The sequence below is a fragment of the Hyla sarda genome, chromosome 4 (assembly GCF_029499605.1).
Source record: "Hyla sarda isolate aHylSar1 chromosome 4, aHylSar1.hap1, whole genome shotgun sequence".
Classification (NCBI taxonomy): Eukaryota; Metazoa; Chordata; class Amphibia; order Anura; family Hylidae; genus Hyla; species Hyla sarda.
The window spans coordinates 15,650,807-15,678,765 of record NC_079192.1 but is presented as its reverse complement, the minus strand read 5'-3'; the positions used below and the strand labels follow the sequence as shown (position 1 = coordinate 15,678,765).

At 42.8% G+C, this 27,959-nt stretch overlaps 1 protein-coding gene across 1 annotated transcript in view; it reads right to left on the bottom strand.

Moving 5' to 3' along the window:
- Positions 1-10,444: 10,444 nt before the first annotated feature.
- The window catches only part of KDM6B (lysine demethylase 6B), a 53,214-nt gene continuing 35,699 nt past the window's right edge, over positions 10,445-27,959 (bottom strand). The window contains exons 11-22 of the mRNA XM_056570088.1: positions 24,728-24,854; positions 24,509-24,614; positions 24,070-24,275; positions 23,378-23,442; positions 22,160-22,231; positions 21,873-22,021; positions 20,246-20,360; positions 19,974-20,161; positions 19,717-19,858; positions 17,974-18,100; positions 17,724-17,894; positions 10,445-15,403 (exon numbers count right to left, since the gene is read on the bottom strand). Coding sequence (XP_056426063.1) covers positions 15,380-15,403; positions 17,724-17,894; positions 17,974-18,100; positions 19,717-19,858; positions 19,974-20,161; positions 20,246-20,360; positions 21,873-22,021; positions 22,160-22,231; positions 23,378-23,442; positions 24,070-24,275; positions 24,509-24,614; positions 24,728-24,854 — 1,492 coding nt within the window. The 3' untranslated portion in view covers positions 10,445-15,379. The remainder of the gene's footprint in view (positions 15,404-17,723; positions 17,895-17,973; positions 18,101-19,716; positions 19,859-19,973; positions 20,162-20,245; positions 20,361-21,872; positions 22,022-22,159; positions 22,232-23,377; positions 23,443-24,069; positions 24,276-24,508; positions 24,615-24,727; positions 24,855-27,959) is intronic.

The window sequence follows — 27,959 nt, the reverse complement described above, 5'->3', positions numbered from 1 at the left end:
TATCGCGGGAGCCGGCGCAGGACGTAAATATACGTCCTGCGTCGTTAAGGGGGTACTCCGGTGGAAACCTTTTTTTTTAGTTTTTTTTAAATCAACTGGTGCCAGAAAGTTAAACAGATATGTAAATTACTTCTATTAAAAATTCTCAATCCTTCCAGTACTTATTAGCTGCTGAATACTACAGGGGAAATTATTTTCTTTTTGGAACACAGAGCTCTCTGCTGACATCATGAGCACAGTGCTCTCTGCTGAGTAGGAAAAAATCCCCATAGAAAACATATGCTGCTCTGGAAAGTTCCTAAAATGGACAGAGATGTCAGCAGAGAGCACTGTGCTCGTGGTGTCAGCAGAAAGCTCTGTGTTCCAAAAAGAAAATAATTTCCTCTGTAGTATTCAGCAGCTAATAAGTACTGGAAGGATTAAGATTTTTTAATAGAAGTAATTTACATATCTGTTTAACTTTCTGGCACCAGTTGATTTTAAGAAAAAAAAGTTTTCCACCGGAGCACCCCTTTAAGGTACAAAAAAGGAATGGTAAAGATGTAAGAAACAATAAGATTAACAATGGCCGACATCTCACAATTTCATGTGCCCAAGTTAAAAAAAAAATATCCAACAAAGTGATGATAACAAAATAAATTTAAAAAAAAGGTGAAAGGTAAAAAAAAAAAAAAAAAAATTACCTGTTCAACTAAAACCTCCGTCTCTCGATCGCTAACGTTTTTTTTTCCTGGCCTGCGGCAAGGTAAACCACTGCTCAAATGTGAGGGAGACTCTTTGCAGACCTTCATTTAGACATTAATTTGCCTTAAAGGGTACCTCTCATCAAAAAAACTTTTGATATATTATAGATTAATGTATGCAGAATAACTTTACAATTGCATGTTATTAGAAAATATGCTTCTTTCTATTTAATTTTCCACTTTGAAGAAATGACCACTAGGGGTCTCCCTACCAGTCCTGGCAGCAAGCATTTCTGACTCGTGCTGGAGTCCTAAACACTACGAGCTGCCAGTCTGCTTTGTTCACAAAGGAGAACACTCAGAGCTGCCAGCCTGCTTTGTTCACAGTCTGTTTGGCTGTGAACAAAGCAGGCTGGCAGCTCTGAGTGTTTAGGACTCCAGCATGAGTCAGAAATGCTTGCTGACAGGACTGATCGGGAAAAATACAATAGAAAGAAGCATATTTTTCATTAACATGCTATTGGAAAGTTATTCAACATTCATTCATCTAAAATATATCAAAAGTTTATTTGATGAGAGGTACCCTTTAAAATTAAAACGAAAACAAATAAAGCCAAACACACAGACAAACAAGCTCCTCGTAAGCAGGGTAGACGTGATCTGAAAGCGGCGGTAGAAAGCGATCTGGGTGCAGATCTGCGCGAAATTTATCATGGTCACTGCGACAATATGATAAATTTGGCGCAGCACCTACTCCTCCTTGACTGACAAACCTTAGATTTACACCACAAATGAAAAGTCATGGAATTAGTCAGGAATTATTTTATTTTGCTTATATAGGAGCAGGATAGACCCTTATTGGTGGTGGATGTTGTAGAGGTTGTTGTGTATCTTTTGTGCTTAGCTGATGCGGCAGGCAGGAGTTTTCAGCCATATTGATTCTATTTCAAAACAGAAATGGTTTTCTCATTCTACCTACATTTCCAATGAATCCTCTGGCTTTGCAGAGAGAGGGAGGGTGGAGTCTCATCACTACATTTTACCTGTGACGGACCTAATCATCTGACTATACTTCAGCAATCAGATGCTTAGACTACCGAGGGTCTATTCACATGGCAGAACTTCCGCTTGTGGAATTCCGCCTCATATAAAGTGCATAGACTTCTATGGGATTCCGCACTCTCATTGACACTTCCAAATTTCCATTTGCGGAATTCCGCCTTAAATTAAAGACCATAGACTTCTATGAGATTCCGCAGTCCCATTCACATTTCTGAATTTCTACTTGGGGAATTCTGCCTCAAATAAAGCCCATAGACTTCTATGGGATTTCTCACTTCCATTCACACTTCAGAATTTCCACCTCAAATTAAAGGCCATAGACTTCTATGGGATTCCGCACTCCCATTCACTCTTCTGAATTTCTCCTTGAGGAATTCCGCCTCATATAAAGCCCAATAGACTTCTATGGGATTCCGCACTCTCATTGACACTTCCAAATTTCCGTTTGCAGAATTCCGCCTTAAATTAAAGGCCATAGACTTCTATGGGAGTCCGCACTCCCATTCACACTTCTGAATTTCCACTTGATGAATTCAGCCTCATATAAAGCCTAAGGCTAGGTTCAGACTATGTAATCTCCGGGCAGAAAATTTCCGCCCGGAGATTCCGAGTGCGGCCAGCACCGACTAAATCAGTCGGCGCTCGGATTGCACGGACACTGCAGTCTCCAATAGACTACAATGTGCTCCGCGAGTATTTCCGCCTGAAGAAAGAGCAACTCCATTCTTCAGGCAGAAATTTCTAAGCAGATTTTCTGTTCACAAATTGCGCTTCACAAATTCCGAAGTGTGAATTTGTGAACGGAAACCCATTCACTTCACTATGCATTTTAGCAAGCGGAATTTCCGCCTGCAATTTGAAAGTGGAATTGAAGGCGGAAATTCCGTAGTCTGAACCTTGCCTAATAGAAATCTATGGGATTCCACACTCCCGTTCACACTTCTGAATTTCCACTTGAGGAATTCCGCCTCATATAAAGTCTAATAGACTTCTAAGTGATTCCATACTCCCATTCACACTTCTGAATTTCCACTTGCAGAATTCCCTCTTATATAAAGACCATAGACTTCTATAAGATTCCGCACTCCCATTCACACTTCTGAATTTCCGCTTGAGGAATTCCACCTTAAATTAAAGTCCATAGACTTCTATGAGATTCCGCAGTCCCATTCACATTTCTGAATTTCTACTTGGGGAATTCTGCCTCAAATTAAGCCCATAGACTTCTATGGGATTCCTCACTTCCATTCACACTTCTGAATTTCCACCTCAAATTAAAGCTCATAGACTTCTATGGGATTCCGCACTCCCATTCACACTTTTGAATTTTCTCTTGCGGAATTCCGCCTCAAATAAAGCCCATAGACTTCTATGGGATTCTGAACTCCCATTCACACTTCTGAATTTCCGCTTGCAGAATTCCGCCTCAAATGAAAGCCCAATAGACTTCTGTGGGATTCCGCACTCTCATTGACACTTTTGAATTTCCACTTGCGGAATTCCGCCTCAAATTAAAGCCTTAGGCTAGGTTCAGACTACGGAATCTCTGGGCAGAAAATTTCCACCCGGAGATTCCGAGTTCCACCTGCGCCGACTGAATTAGTCGGCGCTAGGACCGTGCGGACACTGCAGTCTCCTATAGACTGCTATGTGTTCCGCTAGGATTTCCGCCTGAAGAAAGAGCAACCCCTTTCTTCAGGCGAAAATTTTCTAGCGGATTTTCCATCCGGATTTTCCACTTCACAAATTCCGAAGTGTGAATTTGTGAATGGAAAACCATTCACTACACTATGCATTATAGTAAGCGGAATTTCTGCCGGAAATTTCCAAGCGAAAATTCCGGCGGAAATTCCGTAGTCTGAACCTAGCCTAACAGACTTCTATGGGATTCCGCACTCCCATTCACACTTCTAAATTTTCCCTTGAGGAATTCCACTGCAAATGAAAGCCCAATACACTTCTATGGGATTCCACAACCCCCATTCACACTTCTGAATTTCCATTTGCAGAATTACGCCTCAAATTAAAGCCCATAGACTTCTATGGGAATCCGCACTCCCATTCACACTTCTGAATTTCCACTTGTGAATTCAACCTCAAATTAAAGCCCATAGATTTCTATGGGATTCCTCACTCTCATTGACACTTCTGAATTTCCACTTGCGGAATTCCACCTCAAATTAAAGCCCAATAGACTTCTATGGGATTCCACACTCCCATTCATACTTCTGAATTTCCGCTTGCGGAATTCCGCCTCAAATTAAAGCCCATAGACTTCTATGGGATTCCGCACTCCCATTCACACTTCCCATTCACACTTCTGAATTTCCGCTTGCAGAATTCCGCCTCGAATGAAAGCCCATAGACTTCTATGGGATTCCGCACTCTCATTGACAATTCTGAACTTCCACTTGCGGAATTCTGCCTCATATAATGCCCATAGACTTCTAAGTGATTCCATACTCCCATTCACACTTCTGAATTTCCACTTGCGGAATTCCGCCTCGATTGAAAGGCCAATGGAGTTATATGGGATTCCGCACTCCCATTCACACTTGTGAATTTCCATTTGCGGAATTCCGCCACAAATTAAAGCCCATAGGCTTCTATGGGATTCCGCACTCCCATCCACACTTCTGAATTTCCGCTTGCAGAATTCCACCTCGAATGAAAGCCCAATAGACTTCTATGGGATTCTGCACTCTCATTGACACTTCTGAATTTCCACTTGCGGAATTCTGCCTCATATAAAGCCCATAGACTTCTAAGTGATTCCATACTCCCATTCACACTTCTGAATTTCCACTTGCAGAATTCCCTCTTATATAAAGACCATAGACTTCTATAAGATTCCGCACTCCCATTCACACTTCTGAATTTCCGCTTGAGGAATTCCACCTTAAATTAAAGTCCATAGACTTCTATGGGATTCCGCACTCCCATACACACTTCTGAATTTCTGCCTGCGGAATTCCACCTCAAATTAAAGTCCACAGACTTCTATGGGATTCTGCACCCCCGTTCACACTTCTGAATTTCCACTTGCGGAATTCCGCCTCAAATTAAAGCCCATAGACTTTAATGGGATTCCGCACTCCCATTCACACTTTTGAATTGCCACTTGCGGAATTCCACCCCAAATGAAAGCCCAATAGACTTCTATGAGATTCCGCACCCCGTTCACACTTCTGAATTTCCACTTGCGGAATTCAACCGCAAATTAAAGCCCAATAGACTTCTATGGGATTCCGCACTCCCGTTCACACTTCTGAATTTCTGCTTGCGGAATTCCACCTCAAATTAAAACCCAATAAGACTTTTATGGGATTCCGCACCCCCATTCACACTTCTTAATTTCCACTTGCGGAATTCCGCCTCAAATTAAAGCCCATAGACTTCTATGGGATTCCGCACTCCCGTTCACACTTCTGAATTTCCGCTGGCAGAATTCCGTCTCAAATTAAAGCCCATAGACTTCTATGGGATTCCGCACCCCCGTTCACACTTCTGAATTTCCACTTGCGGAATTTCACCTCATATAAAGACCATAGACTTCTATGGGATTCCATACTCCCATTCACACTTCTGAATTTCCACTTGCGGTATTCCGCCTCGAATGAAAGCCCAATAGACTTATATGGGATTTCACACTCCCATTCACACTTCTGAATTTCCATTTGCGGAATTCTGCCTCATATAAAGCCCATTAACCTCTATGGGATTCTACACCCCCGTTGACACTTCTGAATTTCCACTTGCGGAATTCCGCCTCAAATTAAAACCCAATAGACTTCTATGGGATTCCGCACTGCCATTTACACTTCTGCATTTCCTCTTGCGGAATTCCGCCTTAACTTAAAGCCCGTAGGCTTCTATGGGATTCCGCACCCACGTTCACCCTTCTGAGTTTCCATTTGTGGAATTCACCCTCGAATGAAAGCCCATAGACTTCTATGGGATTTCGTACTCCCATTCACACTTCTTAATTTCCACTTGTGAATAAAACCTCAAATTAAAGCCCATAGACTTCTATGGAATTCCGCACTCCCGTTCACACTTTTGAATTTCCACTTGCAGAGTTCCACAGTGGAAATTCAGAAGTGTGATTGGGAGTGTGGAATCCCATAGAAGTTTATGGGCTTTAATTTAAGGTGGAAATTCTGCCATGTGAATAGACCCTGAGACCAAGTGGGGTGGGGGTCAGTTCACATTATTTGCAGTTGTGATGCCTTTTCTTATTCAATGTGCATTATTATAGGAATATTCCAAAAAGGAGAAAGTGATTTTGACCTATAATCACAGTTGAGGCTTTTTAGGAAGATCTGAAGACTTTATGCCGTGTTCACACGTTGCATCGTTACTGCATTTTCCATGTGATTTTATTGCATTTTGGCTGTTTATGCTGCAATTTCCTGAAATCTCAGACAAATTACTTGTTTTTACTGCAATTCAGCAAATAGCACAATTTTTGCTGTGGTTTTGTGAAAACCAAATAATTATGGAAAAAAAGGTAAAATGCAATGTGTAAACACAGACAGAGAAGGTGTATAACGACTATATATCCCCTTCCCCATAGAGACAGCAGCAGTATACAGATAGAGCTGGGAGGAGAGGTGTATAACTACTATATATCCTGATCCCATAGAGATAGCAGCAGTATACAGATAGAGCTGAAGGGGAGGTGTATAACTACTATATATCCTAATCCCATAGAGATAGCAGCAGTATACAGATAGAGCTGGAGGAGAGGTGTATAACTACTATATATCCTGATCCCATAGAGATAGCAGCAGTATACAGATAGAGCTGAAGGGGAGGTGTATAACTACTATATATCCTAATCCCATAGAGATAGCAGCAGTATACAGATAGAGCTGGAGGAGAGGTGTATAACTACTATATATCCTGATCCCATAGAGATAGCAGCAGTATACAGATAGAGCTGAAGGGGAGGTGTATAACTACTATATATCCTGATCCCATAGAGATAGCAGCAGTATACAGATAGAGCTGGAGGAGAGGTGTATAACTACTATATATCCTGATCCTATAGAGATAGCAGCAGTATACAGATAGAGCTGGAGGAGAGGTGTATAACTACTATATATCCTGATCCCATAGAGATAGCAGCAGTATACAGACAGAGCTGGAGGAGAGGTGTATAACTACCATATATCCTGATCCCATAGAGATAGCAGCAGTATACAGATAGAGCTGAAGGGGAGGTGTATAACTACTATATATTCTGATACTATAGCGATAGTAGCAGTATACAGACAGAGATGTAGGGGAGGTATATATAGCTACTATATATCCTGATCCCATAGATATAGCTGCAGCAGTAAACAGACAGAGGTGGAGTGGAGTTATATATAGCTACTATATATTCGTACCCCATAGAGATAGCAGCAGTATACAGATAGAGCTGGTGGGGAGGTGTATAACTACTATATATCCTGACCCCATAGAGATAGCACAGTATACAGATGGAGCTGGAGGGGAGGTGTATAACTACCATATATCCTGATCCCATAGAGATAGCACAGTATACAGATGGAGCTGAAGGGGAGGTGTATAACTACTCTATATCCTGATACTATAGAGATAGCAGCAGTATACAGACAGAGATGTAGGGGAGGTATATATAGCTACTATATATCCTGATCCCATAGATATAGCTTCAGCAGTATACAGACAGAGGTGGAGTGGAGTTATATATAGCTACTATATATTCGTACCCCATAGAGATAGCAGCAGTATACAGATAGAGCTGGAGGGGAGTTGTATAACTACTATATATCCTAATCCCATAGAGATAGCAGCAGTATACAGACAGAGCTGGAGTGAAGTTATATATAGCTACTATATATCCTGATCCCATAGAGATAGCAGCAGCAGCAGTACACAGAGTACAGACAGAGCTGGAGGGGAGGTATATATAGCTACTATATATCCGGATCCCATAGAGATAGCAGCAGCAGTACACAGAGTACAGACAGAGCTGGAGGGGAGGTATATATAGCTACTATATATCCGGATCCCATAGAGATAGCAGCAGTATGCTGATAGACCTGGAGGAGAGGTATATAACTACTATATACTGACCTCATAGATATAGCAGCAGCACTATACAGATAGAGCGGAAGGGGAGGTGTATAAGCTGAGGACCCCCGCGATCTGCATGCCAGTGTAGACACTGTCCTACACCCTAGGCTCGGTGTGTGACATCCAACGGGTCAGTACGCTCCATTCTTCTAATCTTACGATCCATCCACGCAAAGGTCCAAAACAGGAGTTTATCATTGGTCTCTAAATTACCGGGACAAGTAACGTTGAACAGTGCAACCGGGCTCCATGTGCCAATTATAATGCTGGTCCCTTATGGGGAAGAGGTGCCTTGAGGCCCCGTTAGGCACCAGGGCCCAGATGCGACTGTTTCCTATAGTCACGCCCCTGAGTGCCGACATCTTGGCCTACGTGCGTTGCGATCTCCTGGAGTGATAACCCAAGGTCTCAATTCAAGGATGTCTGTCTCAGTTTGTGACTACTGGTGATAACCGGCAGGTCAATGAACAGAAGGCATAGACTCTTCACAATGCACAGACTTCTTCCGATTTTTGAGGTTTCATGTGGCTAAAAAAAATGTGCTATTGCTCTAGATTTTACACCATTGAAGCCCCTCCTACATGCCACAGATCGGCCATAGATGGTTCCAAATTTCATTATTTGCAGATCTTAGCAACACCAGCCACTTCCATTACCCTACGGCTTGTCCTTCAATGTCATTGTTGAGGAGTGCATTTGTTTCATTTTTGCATTCAACCCCCCCCCCCTCCCCCCGGGGTACAGGCCATATTTGACATCAGCTGCAGTTCCTCCAGTAGTAGTAGTGCCATTACACATGCCTACACATAGGGTGGCAGCACAGTGCTACAGTGCTACCGTTGACTTTTATGAGTTGTATAAATTGCTATCCATGGAGCTCCCCCTAGGGGGAGCTCCATGAATAGCAATTTATACAACTCATAAAAGTCAACGGTAGCAATACCAATACATACAGTATCGCCATCAACAACTCAATAGTTCCGGTTAGCGCAGTAGGCTGCGCACTTTGTAGGTTCATTCATGTCACAGCGCCCCCTGGTGCTGCTGCCGCCACCTCTGATTTTAATAAACTTTATTCCACAAACTTATTGTAAATGATATGGAGCAAAAATGTCCCTTTAAATATCAGCTTAACTGCTCGTGAACCAGAACTGATGGATTAGGAGCATTAGGAATGTTGGAAGTCAGGAGCACAAAGGGGGCATCAGGTTAAAGTGCCCCTAAGAGGATATAATTATGATGAATGGAGAGGTGGGGGGGAGGGGAGGAGGTACCAGAGACCCCCAGATGATGAAGAACAGACTCCTAGAGGACCATGACCTGTGACCAGACCCCAGAGATAACACCGCTGCATAGGAGACAGGAGGGTGGTGAGCAGCGTAGAAGGTGGGGGTTATTTTCTTGTACACAAAAGGTATTATAGAAGTTATATTCTTGTATATAGGAGCAGTATTATAGTAGTTATATTCTTGTGTATAGGAGCAGTATTATAGTAGTTATATTCTTGTATATAGGAGCATTATTATAGTAGTTATATTCTTGTATATAGGAGGCAGTATTATAGTAGTTATATTCTTGTATATAGGAGCAGTATTATAGTAGTTATATTCTTGTATATAGGAGGCAGTATTATAACAGTTATATTCTTGTATATAGGAGGCAGTATTATAGCAGTTATATTCTTGTATATAGGAGGCAGTATTATAGTAGTTATATTCTTGTATATAGGAGCAGTATTATAATAGTTATATTCTTGTATATAGGAGGCAGTATTATAGTAGTTATATTCTTGTATATATAGAGGCAGTATTATAGTAGTTATATTCTTATATATAGGAGGCAGTATTATAGTAGCTATATTCTTGTATATAGGAGGCAGTATTATAGTAGTTATATTCTTGTATATAGGAGCAGTATTATAGTAGTTATATTCTTGTATATAGGAGCAATATTATAGTAGTTATATTCTTGTATATAGGAGCAGTATTATAGTAGTTATATTCTTGTGTATAGGAGCAGTATTATAGTAGTTATATTCTTGTATATAGGGGCAGTATTATAGTAGTTATATTCTTGTATATAGGAGACAGTATTATAGTAGATATATTCTTGTATATAGGAGCAGTATTATAGTAGTTATATTCTTGTATATAGGAGCAATATTATAGTAGTTATATTCTTGTATATAGGAGCAGTATTATAGTAGTTATATTCCTGTATATAGGAGGCAGTATTATAGTAGTTATATTCTTGTGCATATGGGGCAGTATTTTAGTACATTTTGTATATGGGGTAGTATTAAATAATTGTAGTATTTTATTGTTGTCCTCCTTATGATTGTTTTTTTTTCTTATAAAGTACTGTTATATATTTTAGTTTCATTTTACTAGTTTAGTAGGATAAATAGGAGAAATAATTTTTTATTGAATTAACATGTAGCACTTGCTGTAACTGTAAGAAATTATCAGAGTTTTCCATATTATTTCTATTTTCTTTGGATGTGGCACAGATCTGCTCCGGATCCTGTATTGTATCATAACCAACAGCGTCCCATTCCTCTGATGCAACTTCAATAAACAAGGCGCATTTGTATATTTTTTTATATTTTTTTTTTTATCAAAATCTTTATTTTTTATTTTTTTTTAACCAGATTTATTAATATCACAAATTCACAAAAAAAATCGCTGGCTCAGTTAAAAATAATAAGTCTTGAGTTTGAGTGATGTTTTTGAGTAGAGGGTAGGGGGTTACAGACAGGAAGGGAAAACCCTAGGATTTAATGGAGGGGGAGCTCTAATGGTTGTGCTGCTCTCTGGTGGGGTGTAAGTGCATTGCATGCATATCGGACATTACAGTGGAGGAGCGAACGGCGTTTACGATCAGTTTATTGGCCGACTGGACCCAGCGTTAGGGATACTGTGCTTTATAAGTGGTGTCACGCAATGTTGGATGTGTCACGTACAAATGGGTGAGGGACGCAATGCACTGACAGCCCCAACAAGGCATCAGAACCCAGAGACCCACTTCCCCCTCAATAACACACACAAATAGTAAATCAACTTTAAGAAAAATAAACACACAGGATAAGTATTTTAGCACCAAGTGAAACACAAAGGAGAGAGGGGGTGCAATGCTCTGCAGTCTTGGGGTAAAACATGGAGGGGTTTCATTAGCACCAAAGATCTGCAAAGCACTGACACATTAACCCTCCTCCTGCCAGACAGCTGCAATTTATCCATTGACCCCCTCCATTGCCACAGTGCTGTGGTTTGATATTTTTTAACCCCTCTCCGAATCTAACAGATGTAATTTTTTGAAAACAAAAAAACATAGTTCCTCGCCCCATCCTCTGTGGTCACAGAGCCCCAAATCCCACTACTGAAATGCAGATCCTCGCTGTTTAAGACCCCTGCCAGCACCCACATCTCACCCCCATTCCTTTATTTTTAAAGGGGGGGGGGGGGGGGGGTAATAAAAAAAAAATAAAAAATTAAGAAAATGCAGAGCCAAACCCCTCTTGTAATCAAGGTTCCCCACCTCAAAGTAAAATAAAATGTACAATAATCCATAGCACCATTTGAAGAAGGTATTTAACAGACAATAAAAAATAATAAGCACCAAGATAATCGGCAAAAGCTTATTCAAGATAAGGGAAGTGTGGAAGGAGCTGCAAGGGTTAATAAATAAAGCAGATGGAAAACAAAACAAAAAAATATGTACACACAAGGGCCACTGACTGAATCCCCGTTTATGGCATCGCTCCTGAATGGTGGTGGTACATGGAGAAGTGTAGCCATGTGGTCATGGGTTCCACACACTAGTGGTCTACACACTATAGAAAAGTCATTGTAGAGCTGGTGGTGTAACAGTGGACTTATAAGTTCCACATACGTTTCGACCATCAACAGTGACTACTACAGACAGGTGATAGTAGAACAGGAGGTATAACTGGACATACGTTTCAACCATTAATGTTGGACTCTACACTCTGGATGATGGTGGTAGGACGAGTGGTTTAGTGATGGACCTTTATGTTTTGCATATATGACCCTCTGCCCCAAATCCTTTGTGGTGTAGCTAGAGTGGTAAAAGGTGTACTAAAGGTTTTGTCACATTCAACACTGGCCTCTGAAGGGTGTTCTTTCCACCTGTTGAGCATGGGAGAGCAAAAAGGTGCATTCATTTCTATACACCTTGTAGAAGATGGTGTCCAAATGGGAGTTGTTGTGATGAACCTACCAGATTCCCCATATTCTCGCCCATAGTGGGTGCACTATGAAGGTAACACTATATCATGTTACACATCTGTGATCAGGGAGTGACTGATGTCTAGAGAGTCCCTTTTGGCGATCAAGACACCGTGATAAAGTTAAAGAAAAGGATCCAGTGTTCAGCTCTTAACGGAATGGAAAACGTCCAGATACCAGAGGGTGGGCCAGTAACACGAGACATTACAGCTCTGTCCCAGCCGACTACTGAGTGTTCACCAAACTATTTCCCTAAAACTTACCTCGAATTCTAAACTTTAATGACAATCTTCCACAGGAAGACCATCCCCCATCTCAGCCTAACGTTATACAATGTCAACTCACCTAGTCTACTCATCAGGTGAGGGACAGATAATGTCTATGCTGCATTTATAGCTGTGTAATCAATATCTTACAGTATCTTTGGTCTTATCTAGATCCCCAACTATCTAGTTGGGTACAATATATGACACAAGAAGTCTTCAAAAACTTCAATACAGCTGTGAGAGTTGACCAATCAACCAGTATAAGAAGTTTTTTTTTGTCCTATAGTTCATGACTGTCCTTCTGAAGGAGTAAAAGTCCCCAGGCTGAGGAGTCAAATCTGGTCATAAACAACAATATATGGAACAAGTTCTTGTGGCCTCATCTGGTAAAAATTGGACCATAATCCTTCCTTCATCTCAAGGGTTCCAAGACTGGCCAACGTGTGGCCAACCAAAATGCTTCCCAGTACCAGATTTCTAGGCCTTGTTCTCTTTGAGCAGATCACCATGAAGGGGATCCCTCTTCTAAAATAAACACAACCCTAGGCTAGCCATACACCTATGATAGCCATCAGTCAAACAATCTTTCCTCCAAACCCCTAGTCATATAGACCCTTGGCTCGGCCAAGTGTGCACATGATCCTTCTCTTCCCAGACCTCTGCCGAAAGAGAAGAGTTGAGATGTCCCATAAATGGTTGACTGTCTGAAAAACTTGCTGATTTTGATGGGACCAGTCATCTAATGTGTAAGACCATCTTTAGGCTACCTTATATTATAGCAACGATACCCACCCATAATTATAAGTGTCTCTTCAATTGAGTCCTAGTTATTTATAGAATAGTTATCTTTTAAGTAGGAAAAATTCAGACTGCTCTTGAAAAACCAGACTTTAACAAATAATTTTTATTAATTATTTTTTAGAAAAAAAAAAATGAAAAAAAAAAAGCTTTGGAAAAAAAATAAAAAAAATGTCATACTTCGTTCCATCCTGGATATCGCTGATTCCAGCCTCGACTCTTATAATAAAAATAACTCCATCATACTTTTTTGGTTCCACAGCTGCCCGTAGGGTTTTTCAAACCTACAAAATACTTTTTATTTCAGTTTTAATGCTAAAGCTAATATATCAGCTACGTATCTCAACACTGGACCCTTCAATTTAACATATCTTCAGTATCCATGAGCAGTGAAAGGGGGGCAGCCAATATATGAGGCACCCAAAGAACTACTAGGACCCCAAGCCCAGCCCACATTGTACATGGGCCACAATAGGTTTGGTGATAACATCTGTAAGCGCCAAAAGCAACCATTTAGACACCAATTTAACAACTAGAATTCACAGTCTCAGCTCTGAAATCACATAGGAGGAACATGGTCAGGGTTTCCCCATTTATTTAGGGGTAGGGTATCTCGTGTAAAACGGCCTACCTTTGCTACGGTCAATAAATACAGTGATTTTTAGCTTGTGAGTGTGCGCCTTAAGGAATATTAGGGACACCATTAACCTAAGAAGCAGAAGGCATGTTTAAGGGGGTGGGGCATGCTTACAGGGGGCGGAGCCTGTGACAAGGCAGGGCCTAATGTGGGGGAGGGGGGACCTTAACAATAAGCTGGCAAAAGGACTGGCCTGTGGTTTTGTGAAGTGAGAGGTTTAAAGATTTACATGGGGGGAGGGGGGGAAACAAAAGCATTCAACAATAAAAACATTATAAAATATTCAAGAAAGACAGGAATTAAACAAAAATACAACAAATAAAAAAACAGACACTACAAGCAAAATAAGGGAAGTAACCAGCAGATGGGAAACGTTCCATAGGTAAGTTAAACCAAATCTCTCTATATATATATTTATTTATAAATTTCTATATTACAGAGAACAGGAAAACGGGTGGAAAAAAAAAAAAATCCAAGGAAATGGTTAAAAGGGGAGGAGTCCGCGCTGAATAGATATTTATCTCTATATATATATTTATAAAAACCCGTATCTCTTTCTCGTCAAAACACAACCCGGAGAGAGGTTAATTCATTTGCAGTGGTAAGGGTGCCATTTATGTTTTTTTCAACTCATTAAAGGAGGGCTCCTCTTAGACCTCGGCACAGTCCATGATCTCCCACCATCACAGTGGGGTTTTAATAAGTGAACTGCGCCATGCCTCCGCCCAACAGTGTTGTCTTGTTACCCTTAAACCCACCTCCAATACTATCCCCTCCCCCGCCCCCACGGACTCATAAGTGATGCAATCGTCATTACACGAGATGCCTCCTTCTGCGGGCACCCAGTCCAAGCATTTACCACAGCTTTCAATGACTATCTCTACATTTCAAGAATCACAATCACTTGAGGTTCTCCCTCCCCTATCCCACCCGCAGATACTTTCCAACATACCCATTCAATAATACAGCATTAGCCTGGTCAGCGCCCCTCTGTCACACAGAGAGCGCCCACACACACTATTTTCAATAGCAGAGAACCACTCTGAACTTAATTTAAAAAAAGAATTAAAAATGCACTCAGTGCCCCACCTGCAAAAAAAAAATAAAATCCCCTCAATACCCCCCCCCCCCCCCGCCCTCAAAAGTCACAAATTCAAGATTTCAGAATAAATATTCCTGATAAAATTACAAAAAACAAACAATATGAGGAAAAAAAAAATAGTTATCAACAAAATAACAAAAGACATGTAGAATCCTGCATCCTGATTGGCTGTTCCCGCGAAAAGGAGAACGGGATCTGTGTAAACAAGGCCTGTGATTGGCTGGAGAGAGTGAAATATGAGCTGCCGATCCATAACTGGCTCGTCTCCCTCCTACCCTCCCTTCCTCTCTCGCTCTTGTTTCGTGACGCACACTCTCTCTCTCTTTCTCTCTCTCTCTCAATTGCAATTGGCTGGTTAAGTAGCACCGTCCCTCTTCTCACTGGTCCTGGGAAGAGGGGAGAGTTTTTGATTGGCTGGCTCGGCGGAGGAGGTGGGAGGAGACTGTTGCAGGAGCAGAAAAAGAAGAAGGAGCAAGGGCTCACCGTGTGCTTGGAGGTGGGGCCTAAAGAAAACAAAAACAAATTACCATAAAAATCTCCAAAAAATTATGAAACCCTTTACGGCAGTGGTCCACAACCAAGTCCCACCAACATTTCAGATTCTCTCTCCCCCCCCCCCCCCTGTTGGTGGCCTTGAGGACTGGGTTGGGGACCTCTGCCCTTTGGGGGATTGCTCAAAGAGAACATCCCCCCCTGACTATAATATAGCGCCTAAACCCAATCAGCTGTAATCTATGGGGGAACCTGGAAGTGTTGAATAATCCTGCAGTGCCACCACAGGTGACATCTGGTATTACACAGTTCTCATTGAAATCATTGTGCTGCCCGTATGCTTTGCCCTCCAGAACAAGAAAAGCTCTTTGTAGCCCCTTCTTCACTAATAGGATAGGGGGTCTCCATAGGATAGGGGGTCTCCATTTTTTTCCAACACTTTGAAGACTCAATATGTTTTTGACATGTCCACTTTACCCACAACAAACCTTTTTTAATTTGCTCGTGCAGTCATAATGTCACCCATCTGTGCCTTATTTTATACTAACATACCTTTGATAAGGTAACAAGACATAGAGGACAGATAGATGGCAGTATGGCTGCAGGGTCAGACTTCACAGGGTTTGTTTGTAGTCTGTTACTACGGAAACACATAGTGCTGTCTAAGAGCTGTTCGCCAATGGGCATTGGCCACCATATGCAGAGCGGTTTCAACCTCATGCGGTGGTTGCAGCATAGTATCCACCTCCATAAACATAGTCTACTCTCAAAGTGGAGTTGATATTCCCACCAAGGACTGGCTACTGGGAACACTTTTTGTGTTCCTTTAAAGGGGTACTCCAGTGAAAACTCTTTTTTTTTTTTTTTTTTTTATTAAATCAACTGGTGCCAGAAAGTTAAACAGATTTGTAAATTACTTCTATTACAAAATCTTAATCCTTCCTGTACTTATTAGCTTCTGAATACTACAGCGGAAATTCTTTTCTTTTTGAAACACAGAGCTCTCTGCTGACATCACAAGCACAGTGCTCTCTGCTGACATCTCTGTCCATTTTAGGAACTGTCCAGAACAGCATATGTTTGCTATGGGGATTTCCTTTTACTCTGGACAGTTCCTAAAATGGGCAGAGACGTCAGCAGAGAGCACTGTGCTCGTGATGTCAGCAGAGAGCTCTGTTTCAAACGGAAAATAATTTCCACTGTAGTATTCAGCAGCTAATAAGTACAGGAAGGATTAAGATTTTTAATAGAAGTCATTTACAAATCTGTTTCACTTTCTGGCACCAGTTGATTTAAAAAAAAAAAAAAAAAAAAAAGTTTTTCACCGGAGTTCCCCTTTAATGCACCATTTTACAAAATTATTGGTTGAGTAGAATAGAAAAACAACTCACAATGTTTTTAAAGGGGTATTCCGCTGCTCATCGTTTGGAACAAATTGTTTCGAAAGCTGGAGCCGGCAGTTTGTGACGTCATAGCCCCGCCCCCTCATGCCATCACGCCCCGCCCGCTCAATGCAAGTCTATGGGACGTCATAGCCCCGCCCCTCATGCCATCAACGCAGCCATCACGCCCCCTCCCACAGACTTGGATTGAGGGGGCAGGGCGTGATGGCATGAGGGGGTGGGGCTATGATGTCCCATAGACTTGCATTTAGAGGGCGGAGTGTGACATCATGAAGGGGGCGGGGCCTGACATCAGGAAGGGGGCGTGGCTATCACGAGCCCCCGGCGCCGGCTCTAGCGTTCAAAACAGTTTGCTCCAAATGCTGAGCAGCGGAGTACCCCTTTAAAGGCTTTAACTAAAGTTAAAAACTTTATTATGCGGGTCAGTACAAATACAGAGATACCCGCTTTATAAAGCTTTTGTTATGTAATATTATATATTTTTTCTAAACAGCTTTGCATTGCCATAGTCTGAATCCTATAATGGTTTTATAGTAGAACGGATAGAAGTGAACTCGCACTCACCGGATAACTTGCAAAAGTGAAGATCTTTATTGGTGTCCCAACATACAAGACGGCAACAGACAGGTACAAACGGACCCGGGCAGTAGCAGGCGGGGGTAGCATTCAAGCACTGCCCGGGTCCGTTTGTACCTGTCTGTTGCCGTCTTGTATGTTGGGACACCAATAAAGATCTTCACTTTTGCAAGTTATCCGGTGAGTGCGAGTTCACTTCTATCCCTTCTACTATTAGATTGACTGCATATCTATGACTGTATCTATGATACACAGGTACTGGACAGTACAAGGGGCCACTGTCACTATATAAAGGGAACCATGAACAGCATTGTTTGTGGGGTAGGTCATGCACCCCCTACTAGCCTCTTACCAGGTGAAAGTTGTCGTATAGCTGCATAAGTTCCTCTATTCTGTACTGCTCCAGAATGACAACGTTGCTTGAGGAGATATTGGCCATCCGAGCGCAGGACTCACAGTGCACCAGGTAAGTGTTCTTACCCCCGCTCTCACTGGTGACAAATAGGATGTTAAAAACTTCCACCTGATGAAGAAAGAAATGAGACAGTGAGAATCCAGGAAGTGACCTCCGAGTGCCCCAAACCCCAGGATCGGGCACTTACGTCACACTCATTGCAGTAGTAGGCTGGTTCATCTTTGACTCTAGCTTGATAGGCGATCTTCTTACCGCCACGGATCAGACTGTCACGCTGGATCTGACACCGCTTTATGGATTGCAAAAGACAATATCTACAATGGTAGAAGACTGGAGTTAGTATCAGGTAACCGCTGGAATAATGAGTAGAGATAGAGACTGAGTGAGAGAGACAGGAAGAGAAAGAGTCAAAGAGAGGAGCGAGCCAACTGCGGGGCCAGAAGAGAGGAGCGAGCCAACTGCGGGGCCAGAAGAGAGGAGCGAGCCAACTGCGGGGCCAGAAGAGAGGAGCGAGCCAACTGCGGGGCCAGAAGAGAGGAGCGAGCCAACTGCGGGGCCAGAAGAGAGGAGCGAGCCAACTGCGGGGCCAGAAGAGAGGAGCGAGCCAACTGCGGGGCCAGAAGAGAGGAGCGAGCCAACTGCGGGGCCAGAAGAGAGGAGCGAGCCAACTGCGGGGCCAGAAGAGAGGAGCGAGCCAACTGCGGGGCCAGAAGAGAGGAGCGAGCCAACTGCGGGGCCAGAAGAGAGGAGCGAGCCAACTGCGGGGCCAGAAGAGAGGAGCGAGCCAACTGCGGGGCCAGAAGAGAGGAGCGAGCCAACTGCGGGGCCAGAAGAGAGGAGCGAGCCAACTGCGGGGCCAGAAGAGAGGAGCGAGCCAACTGCGGGGCCAGAAGAGAGGAGCGAGCCAACTGCGGGGCCAGAAGAGAGGAGCGAGCCAACTGCGGGGCCAGAAGAGAGGAGCGAGCCAACTGCGGGGCCAGAAGAGAGGAGCGAGCCAACTGCGGGGCCAGAAGAGAGGAGCGAGCCAACTGCGGGGCCAGAAGAGAGGAGCGAGCCAACTGCGGGGCCAGAAGAGAGGAGCGAGCCAACTGCGGGGCCAGAAGAGAGGAGCGCGCCAACTGCGGGGCCAGAAGAGAGGAGCGCGCCAACTGCGGGGCCAGAAGAGAGGAGCGCGCCAACTGCGGGGCCAGAAGAGAGGAGCGCGCCAACTGCGGGGCCAGAAGAGGAGCGAGTCAACTGCGGGGCCAGAAGAGAGCTCCGGTGGCTAGAAAAAGTGAATACAGTCCTAGGGGAGAGTCTCCAGCCCACCGGAGCACCTGATGGCTCATTTATGAAGGATAAAGTCATCAACCACCGAGCCAAGAAGTTGGTGACGAATCGAATCACTGTAACTTCACTCATCTCTAGAGGGAACCAGAGACAGCAAGAAACCTGGAGCGGAACATGAGGTATAGGGCTAAAAACCGTATGGTGACTTTGCAATGTTGCGATAACATGCTCACAACACGATGGTCACCCAAAATCCAAAATTTGATGGATTTTTGGTAGCCGATTGCACAGGACTGTCAACATTGCAAGTTACATGCAACTGTGACCTGCCTGACAATTTGCCTCGCTGCTTACATGTAATTTGTTGTTGTGCGACCCAAGTGGTCATGTAGCCTTCAGCTCATGGCATTAAAAAGACCAAAAGGGAATAAAAATTCCAAAAAGATTTAGTAATGAATACATGAAAGGAAGAGAGAGCAGGGAGTGATATGCAGACACTAGGGCAGTGTTTCCCAACCAGGGTGCCTCCAGCTGTTGCAAAACTACAACTCCCAGCATGCCCGGACAGCCAAAGGCTGTCCGGGCAGGCTGGGAGTTGTAGTTTTGCAACAGCTGGAGGCACCTAGGTTGGGAAACACTGCACTAGGGGACTAGTGCTCACTTTATCATGCGGTACAGGTCTGGGTCTGTAATCTTCACGGTTCTGGCCACATTCCACGACACGTGGATCATGGGGACAATGGATTTCACGTTCTTGACCTCATTCCACTCAAAACGTTCCAGAGCCAGCTGGTACTGGTAAGCTGTGAGAGAACAGGAGACATGATTATGTGAATTTTTGAGATTTATATAAACACGCCAAAGAAGTCAATATAATTAACAAAATACTTTTTATACCATGACAAAAAGATCACTTACGTGTCAAGGGCCCAACGTTCCAGGCAATGTTGTTGCACCATCCTGTGGCCTGGACCCAGTGAACGGTTCCAGCGTTTATCCAGACTAGATCTCCGGGCCGCTGCACAAACCGATACACTGGGATATCAGCTCGGTAAAGATCCTCCAAAATGGGCCACCAGGAGCCTGTCAGGTAATCCACGTTATGCCTGAGAACAGAGAACCACATTTAGAACCACTATGATAGTGGACAGTGCCTCTAGTGGTCATGTCAGGAAGTGGAGGAGTCTCACTTGTCACAGAAGGCACTGATGTTCTCCCAGTAATTTTCATGGACAGCGAACCACTCACAGTCTCCGGGACCAATGTTAATATTCACTGAGCAGAAGTTGTTGTTTTCCTGATGTCCTGGATAAAGAGACAAATAACACAGTCAGTGATTGGAGACAAGTGCACACATTACCAAAAGGTGGAGCAAAAGGGAAAAAAACAATCCACTACTGTTATTAACACTGCCATGATAGCCAAATGAAGGAGAGTGCACGAGAGCAAGAGAGACTGTCAGTACGATGAGGCAAAGTAGGCGCCTCCTGAGGAAAAAAGAAGGCGTACGCAATAGCCCAGGGGGAGAGAAAGCTAAAGGGAGCGAGCGCACGCAAGAAAAAAAAAAGGGAGCGAGCACACGCAAGTAAAAAAAAAGGGAGCGAGCGCACGCAAGTAAAAAAAAAGGGAGCGAGCGCGCAAGTAAAAAAAGGGAGCGAGCGCGCGCATGTAAAAAGGGAGCGAGCGCGCATGTAAAAAGGGAGCGAGCGCGCATGTAAAAAGGGAGCGAGCGCGCATGTAAAAAGGGAGCGAGCGCGCATGTAAAAAGGGAGCGAGCGCGCATGTAAAAAGGGAGCGAGCGCGCATGTAAAAAGGGAGCGAGCGCGCATGTAAAAAGGGAGCGAGCGCGCATGTAAAAAGGGAGCGAGCGCGCATGTAAAAAGGGAGCGAGCGCGCATGTAAAAAGGGAGCGAGCGCGCATGTAAAAAGGGAGCGAGCGCGCATGTAAAAAGGGAGCGAGCGCGCATGTAAAAAGGGAGCGAGCGCGCATGTAAAAAGGGAGCGAGCGCGCATGTAAAAAGGGAGCGAGCGCGCATGTAAAAAGGGAGCGAGCGCGCATGTAAAAAGGGAGCGAGCGCAAGTAAAAAAAAAAGGAGTGAGTGCAAGCAAAACCTAAGGGAACAGAGTGAGCTAAAGTGAGAGGGCAATAGGGAGAGGGCACAAGCAAAACCTGTGGAGAAAGAGCAACACTGAGATGGTGCAAGAAAGTGCGAGAAGAAGCAAGCAATAGCTGAGAGAGAGGGCACAATAAAAAGCAATAGCTAGAGGGAGAAAACATGCCAAAGGGGGAGAAAATATAAACCAAAAGGGGGAAGGAGATAGAACGAGCCAAAAGGAAGGGGAGAAAGCGCAAGATAAAGAGAAAAGATAGTGCATACCGAAAATGCCAGAAAGTGTAAACTAAAAGGGGTAGAAAGTGCATGCTAATAAAAAGGGAGAAAACTTGGGGGGAGAAGAAAGCTTAATCCAAAAGGAGGGGGAGAAAGCTCAAGATAAATAGAAAATACTGAAAGAGAGAGCACAAGCTAATAAAAAGGGAGTAAACATGAACCAAAGGGGGAAGCAGAAAGAGCAAGCCAAAAGGAGGGGAAGAAAGCGCAAGCTAAAGAGGGGCAAGGGTGGGGAGGAAGTGCAAGCCCAGGGGGGGGGGAGAGCAAGCGCATGCTAAATGGGGAGAAAGCTGCATGTTGAGGGGGGAAAAAGTGCAAGCTAAAAAGGGAGGAAGCTCATACAAAAGGGGGGGGGGGAGTGCGGGTGCAAGGAAGAGAGAGCACAAGCTAAAGGAGAGAGTGCGCACTAAAGGAAAGAAGCGAGTACCTGGTGTGCGACTCCCTGGCACCTTCATGTAGAGCTGCACCGTGTTCATCCCAAGGATCGTATGACCGACATGACTTAACATGTTGGCATTAGACGTCACACGCATGAAAGACGGTAACTTCAGCAGCTCCTGCAACTGAGGCTTCCACCTGCAGAACAAGACACAGGGATATAAGGGAAGGAAGAACATGTGACCATAGTGTCTGGTCTCCGGCAGCAGCGGGGACAATGCGGCCCGTCATCTGCCAGTACTGGACAGAGGGGAAGCGTCCATGTTCCATTCTCACCTTTTAGGATCGGAGAGGTCAATGTTGGTTCCAAACTTAATAATATGGGGGGCCTTGTGCTCCGGGTTTGTGCTGAAAGGAATAAGATAATGGTTATAAATTACCCTGGATCACCAAAATAGGGGGATTGTATATCTTAAAGGGGTACTCCACTGGAAAAAAATTATTATAATAATTTAAATTATTTGTAAATTTCTTCTATTAAAAAAAAAAATCTTAATCCTTCCAGTACAGCTGCTGTATGATCCACAGGAAGTTCTTTTCTTTTTTAATTTCCTTTCTGTCTGACCACAGTGCTCTCTGCTGACACCTCTGTCCATGTCAGGAACTGTCCGGAGCAGGATAGGTTTTCTATGGGGATTTGCTCCTACTCTTTACAGTTCCTAATATGGACAGAGGTGTCATCAGAGAGCACTGTGGTCAGGCCGGAAAGGAAATTCAAAAAGAAAAGAACTTCCTGTGGAGCATACAGCAGCTAATAAGTACTGGAAGGATTAAGATTTTTTTAAATAGAAGTCATTTACAAATCTGTTTAAACTTTCTGGCACCAGTTAATTGAAAAATAAAAACATTTAAAAAAAAAGTGTTTTCCAGTGTTGTACCCCTTTAATAGATCAGTGTTTTCCAAACAGTGTGTCTCTAGCTGTTGCAAAACTACAACTCCCAGCATGCCCGGACAGCCTTTGGCTGTCCGGGCATGCTGGGAGTTGTCGTTTTGCAACAGCTGGAGACACACTGTTTGGAAAACACTGACTTAGATAGAGAATAACCCTACTTCTTTAGCATTGCACCAACACAGATATTGTGCTGCACAAATGATAAGCCAGAAGGGGGCAGCAGTGAGCTATGAGGTTTGGTCGGCCCTACAGCAAAATTCAGGCGGGCAACAAGCTCCCTTTTGCATTCACATTCATAGGGACTCTATGAACTGTATAGATAGTTTCTTATCTTCTACCTATTATGCTCCAGTCACAGCCAAAGCTGCATTTAATATATGGAATTTATCTGCTCTCTGTTGCCCGGACCAGAGAGGAGCCATTTAGAAAGAGCGAGGAGGACCCATCTTGTCCTGTATTCAACGGGCGCTGTGCAATTCCCAATTTCTCCTGTGGGGGTGTTTTCACAGAAACTGAACACTCACAGCCAGGTTTCTGTACTGGGTGGTCCCAGGAGGACAATATGTCTGGGGCACAGTCCCCATTATTTAGGACCACTTACCTGGGTGGTGGGGTTTCTGTGGTACTATCGGGTTCGTTAGTCTCATCGTCACTGTCTTTTTCTTCCTGTAAAGCAATAAAAAGAATGAGACGCAACACATTAGATACCGTAATGACTGGACCAACCAGGGTCATAAAATGTAAAATTATTCGTTATAGCTCCATCTATCCTCCATGTTAAAGAGGACCTGTCACCAAACAAAAAAACTTTTAATATATAGTTCTTTATGTAATTATAAGACACTTTGCAATTTACTTGCTGTTAAAATTCTCAACCTTTATATGTTTTTAATGTGATTGAAAAAAATGGCCACTAGGTGGCTCTGTTCTGTTCCCTGCCACAAGTCAAATGGTTAGTTTGGTCTCCTGCCAGGTCTGGAGGAGACCAAACTCAGGAATTGGGTGTGGGACATGGCGGGGCACAGCTTTCGCAGGCTTCAGTGACGTTACTGGGGAACGCCCACTTTCTCCTGCTGGGAGCTCACACAATGTGAGCAAAGGGAAAGGTATGATACACAGCTTTTTAAAGCTCGGAATTTTTATTTTTTTTTAAGGGCAGGAGGGGTGTTAGGAGTAGTTACGGAATATAATCTGAGTTAGTTTAGAAAATATGGTTTGATGACAGGAACTCTTTAAATTGTACCGCCGTTGTAGTGATGACGGCCTCCGCTGCACTACAACTCACACACTCACCTGCAAAGATTCTTGGAAAGAGGAGGCCTGGTACTGGGCGTATTTGGCGATGGTAGTGTGGGAGCGGCTGCTCTCGCAGGGCCAGACCTGGCGAGTCCCAGATGGGTCCCAATTTTCGTCGGATGGCTGCTGCACCTGAGTACGGACCTCTACAGTGTGGTCTGAATTGGCGTCCACCAAGGTCTTTGTGGAGAAGAGGCCGAGGTCTGGTGAGAGGAGGAGAGTGAGAGATGGTCAGGGTATGGTTCTATACCAGTGGTCTCCAAACTGAGGACCTTCCCGCTGGAGGTCCACAGTTTGGAGACCACTGCCCTATACTGATCCTTGCCAATCCATTGTAAGAACTCAAGAGTCCCATTTTATGTACATCCTAGTATTATGGCAACAGCAAATTAAAGAGAACCCTTATAAAGTTTATAGAGTCAACCGAGAAACTCACTCAATCTCAGGGATCCAGCCAGCCCACGAATCACTGTGATCGGGTTCTTAGGGTCAGTGCAGAACTGGAGCAGAACCGGGGAAAAGGCGTCTCTCTTACTCTCCAGCTGTAAAATGTAAAATATTCTAATTAAAATAATATAGAAAAACAGTAGATGAACTACATACGGGAATCTCTTATCACCCTGCAGGAGGCGGAGGGACTCTTTAAATAACTTACATAAATGCTGGGTGTTGGAGGGTTCAGCTTCTCCCTAGGAAGGTTTCTCTCAGTTCCCATGGGAGGCTTCACAGACATAGAAGGAAGGAAGTAAGACTCTTTATATTTCCCCTTCAGCACCATATTCCTGAAACAAGGATAATCCAGAGGTGAATAATTAAATAAGAATAATTATATTATTTATTTAATAACTAAAAATGTACCCAATTAAATCTGCTTACAATGGCCTCAACTACAATAGTTTCAACATACAATGGTCTTTTCTAGACCATTGTAACTTGAAACCAGACTCAACATACAATACTACAGACAGTCCATATCTGTGACACATGTCTTTGGCTGGAAGAACCGACCAATCAGAATGGACATTTACTGGTAAAACCCCTGTATTACTAAAGTGTATGCACTGACTTCCTGTCCGGTAGCGCCCCCCTACAGGACAGGGAGGTATTACATGTTCTGTACTACTCTTTAGCTGCTCCTTTGGACGCCAGGTGAGGGCGGCTCCATGTTACTTTTTTTAGGACACTGTGTACTGTACAGGACCCTGAAGAAGCTCCGGTCCTCTACATAGACAGTGATTACAGCTCCCAGCAGATCTTTATCACTTTTATATATAAGGATTTGCTTTATCTATATTACTTATCTACTTCTTTTTCTTTAATCCTCACTTTTTCCTATTTTTTGGAGGCTTCAGAACCAATTACCAGGTTTCCATAGAGTTATGGACTCAACATACAATGCTTTCACCATACAATGGTCGGCCTGGAACCCATTGAGGGACCACTGTATAATATAATATAAATATATATATATATATATATATATATATATATATATATATATATATATATAATGTTTTTATTTTAACAATATCTATGCATGTATATATATATATATATATATATATATATATATATATATATATATATATATATATATATATATATATATATGCATATATGCAAATCTAAAAAAATTTGCAGTATCTTGTAATACCTTTTTTATTGGACTAAACAGAATTTTGTGGAGACAAGCTCTCGGGATTCCTAAAGATTTTCTCTGTTAGGCGTCTATATGTGGTATGTTCCATAATGTAGCAAATTAGTAAATTTGAGTAGCAGTAGATGCATCACTGGACTGATATGACTAGAGATGAGCGAACTTACAGTAAATTCGATTTGTCACGAACTTCTCGGCTCGGTGGTTGATGACTTTTCCTGCATAAATTAGTTCAGCCTTCCGGTGCTCCCGTGGGCTGGAAAAGGTGGATACAGTCCTAGGAAAGAGTCTCCTAGGACTATTTCCACCTTTTCCAGCCCACCGGAGCACCTGAAAGCTGAACTAATTTATGCAGGAAAAGTCAGAACCGCTGAGCCGAGAAGTTTGTGACGAATCGAATTTACTGTAAGTTCGCTCATCTCTAGATATGGCTACTCAAATTTACTCTATATACATACATGTACACATATATATGCCCAAGTTTGTCTATATGAAGAAAACAATGGTGCAGCACTCAAAAATGGAAAAAAAACAAAAACGGTGGGTTTATCGTCTCACATCATAGCAGCAATGCTTCAGTTCCAGACTAAAACCTTTTTCAAGCTTGGAAAAAGGTTCCAGTGTGGAACTGAAACGTTGCTGCTATGATGTGAGACGATAAACTCGCCGTATTTTTTGCATTTTTTTGAGTGCTGCGCCATTGTTTTCTATGTTGGATGGACTGTGAGAGTTTGGGGTGCTGGCACCATACACTGTATGTAGAAGTAGTGATGCAGACTAATTCTATGTGTGTGTATATGTGTATATGTGTATATATATATATATATATATATATATATATATATATATATATATATATTTTTTTTTTTTTTTTTCTTATCGCAAAACCTCTTATAACCTGTGCTGTACTGTATTTTCTTTTGCATCTCACTTTGTCCTGCTTAATTATCAGTCTCTCCCCTCCCTCCCCCTTTTTCTTATCCTTATCTATGTTCCTATAGCTGGCCAATTTATGGCCTATCTTAAATGTGAATTCTCCACATCTATTGTCCTAACCCCTGAATATCTGTGAGATGTAACCTGTGTCTTCTGCTTGTGAGCTTAGATTTGCTTTGGACTTGATAAAGGGAGGAATCCCGAAAGCTTCTCCAACAGAAAAAGTATTACAAAATTCAGCAACATTTTATTTTGTATATGTATTTTATTTGATTTTATTTTAATATATATTTATATTTTATATGTGCACGGATAGGCACGGACGCCTTCACTCCTATGGTCCGCACGGACCTAATCTTAGCTACTGACTACGTTCCGACTATTTTCCATGCATATCAGACTTTTCACGGAAAATCGCGTTCTGCTGGCCAAAAGTGTGACTGCCTCCATGCCTGTCCGTGCACACGTAAGACTGCAGCCGATTTGAGCTTTATAAAAAGGTATCTGGGAGGCACTATTTGGGATGTGAACGTGGCCTTAAACAATTGCATCCAGTAACCATAACTTCTGTAATGTGAATGGGGCCTGTGCGGCTTCCAGCAGCTTCCCATAGATTTTAATGGGGTATTGCTGCTTGGCTCACACGTTCAAAGTTCTCTCCCGAAACTTCCAACCATTAATTGGATTCTGGCAGAAGAACGAACATGTTCGGGAATCTGCCGAGTAGTTTCGTTCGGCAACACGACCAGGGTTGCCACCTTTCTTGCAAAAACAAATACCGGCCATGCTAATTAGCATAATTAATTATATATGCGTGACATCACAGGATACACATATGCTGGGAAAATTTTGTCCTATACTGACCCCTATAACTTTTTTTTTTATTTTTTTTTAATTTCTCCTTATACAAGGGTGTATGAGGCTCATTTTTTGCGCCCCGATCTGTAGATTTTAACATTTTTGTTTTGATGTGACTTTTTGATCGCGCTTTTTTCTTATTTTATTATTTTTTATTATTATTATTTTTTATTATTATTATTTTTTATTATTATTATTTTTTATTATTATTATTATTGACTTTTTGATTGTGCTTTTTTTTATTATTATTATTATTATTAAATTCGGGAGTTGCAGTTATAGTTACTAAACTACAACTCCCAGCATGCCCTGATACAGCCTGTGGCTCAGCAGCTGCCCCAAATAAAAACTACAACTCCCAGCATGTTGGACTTTATAGTATTATAGGTCAGTGTTTCCCAACCAGGGGTGCCTCCAGCTGTTGCAAAAGTACAAC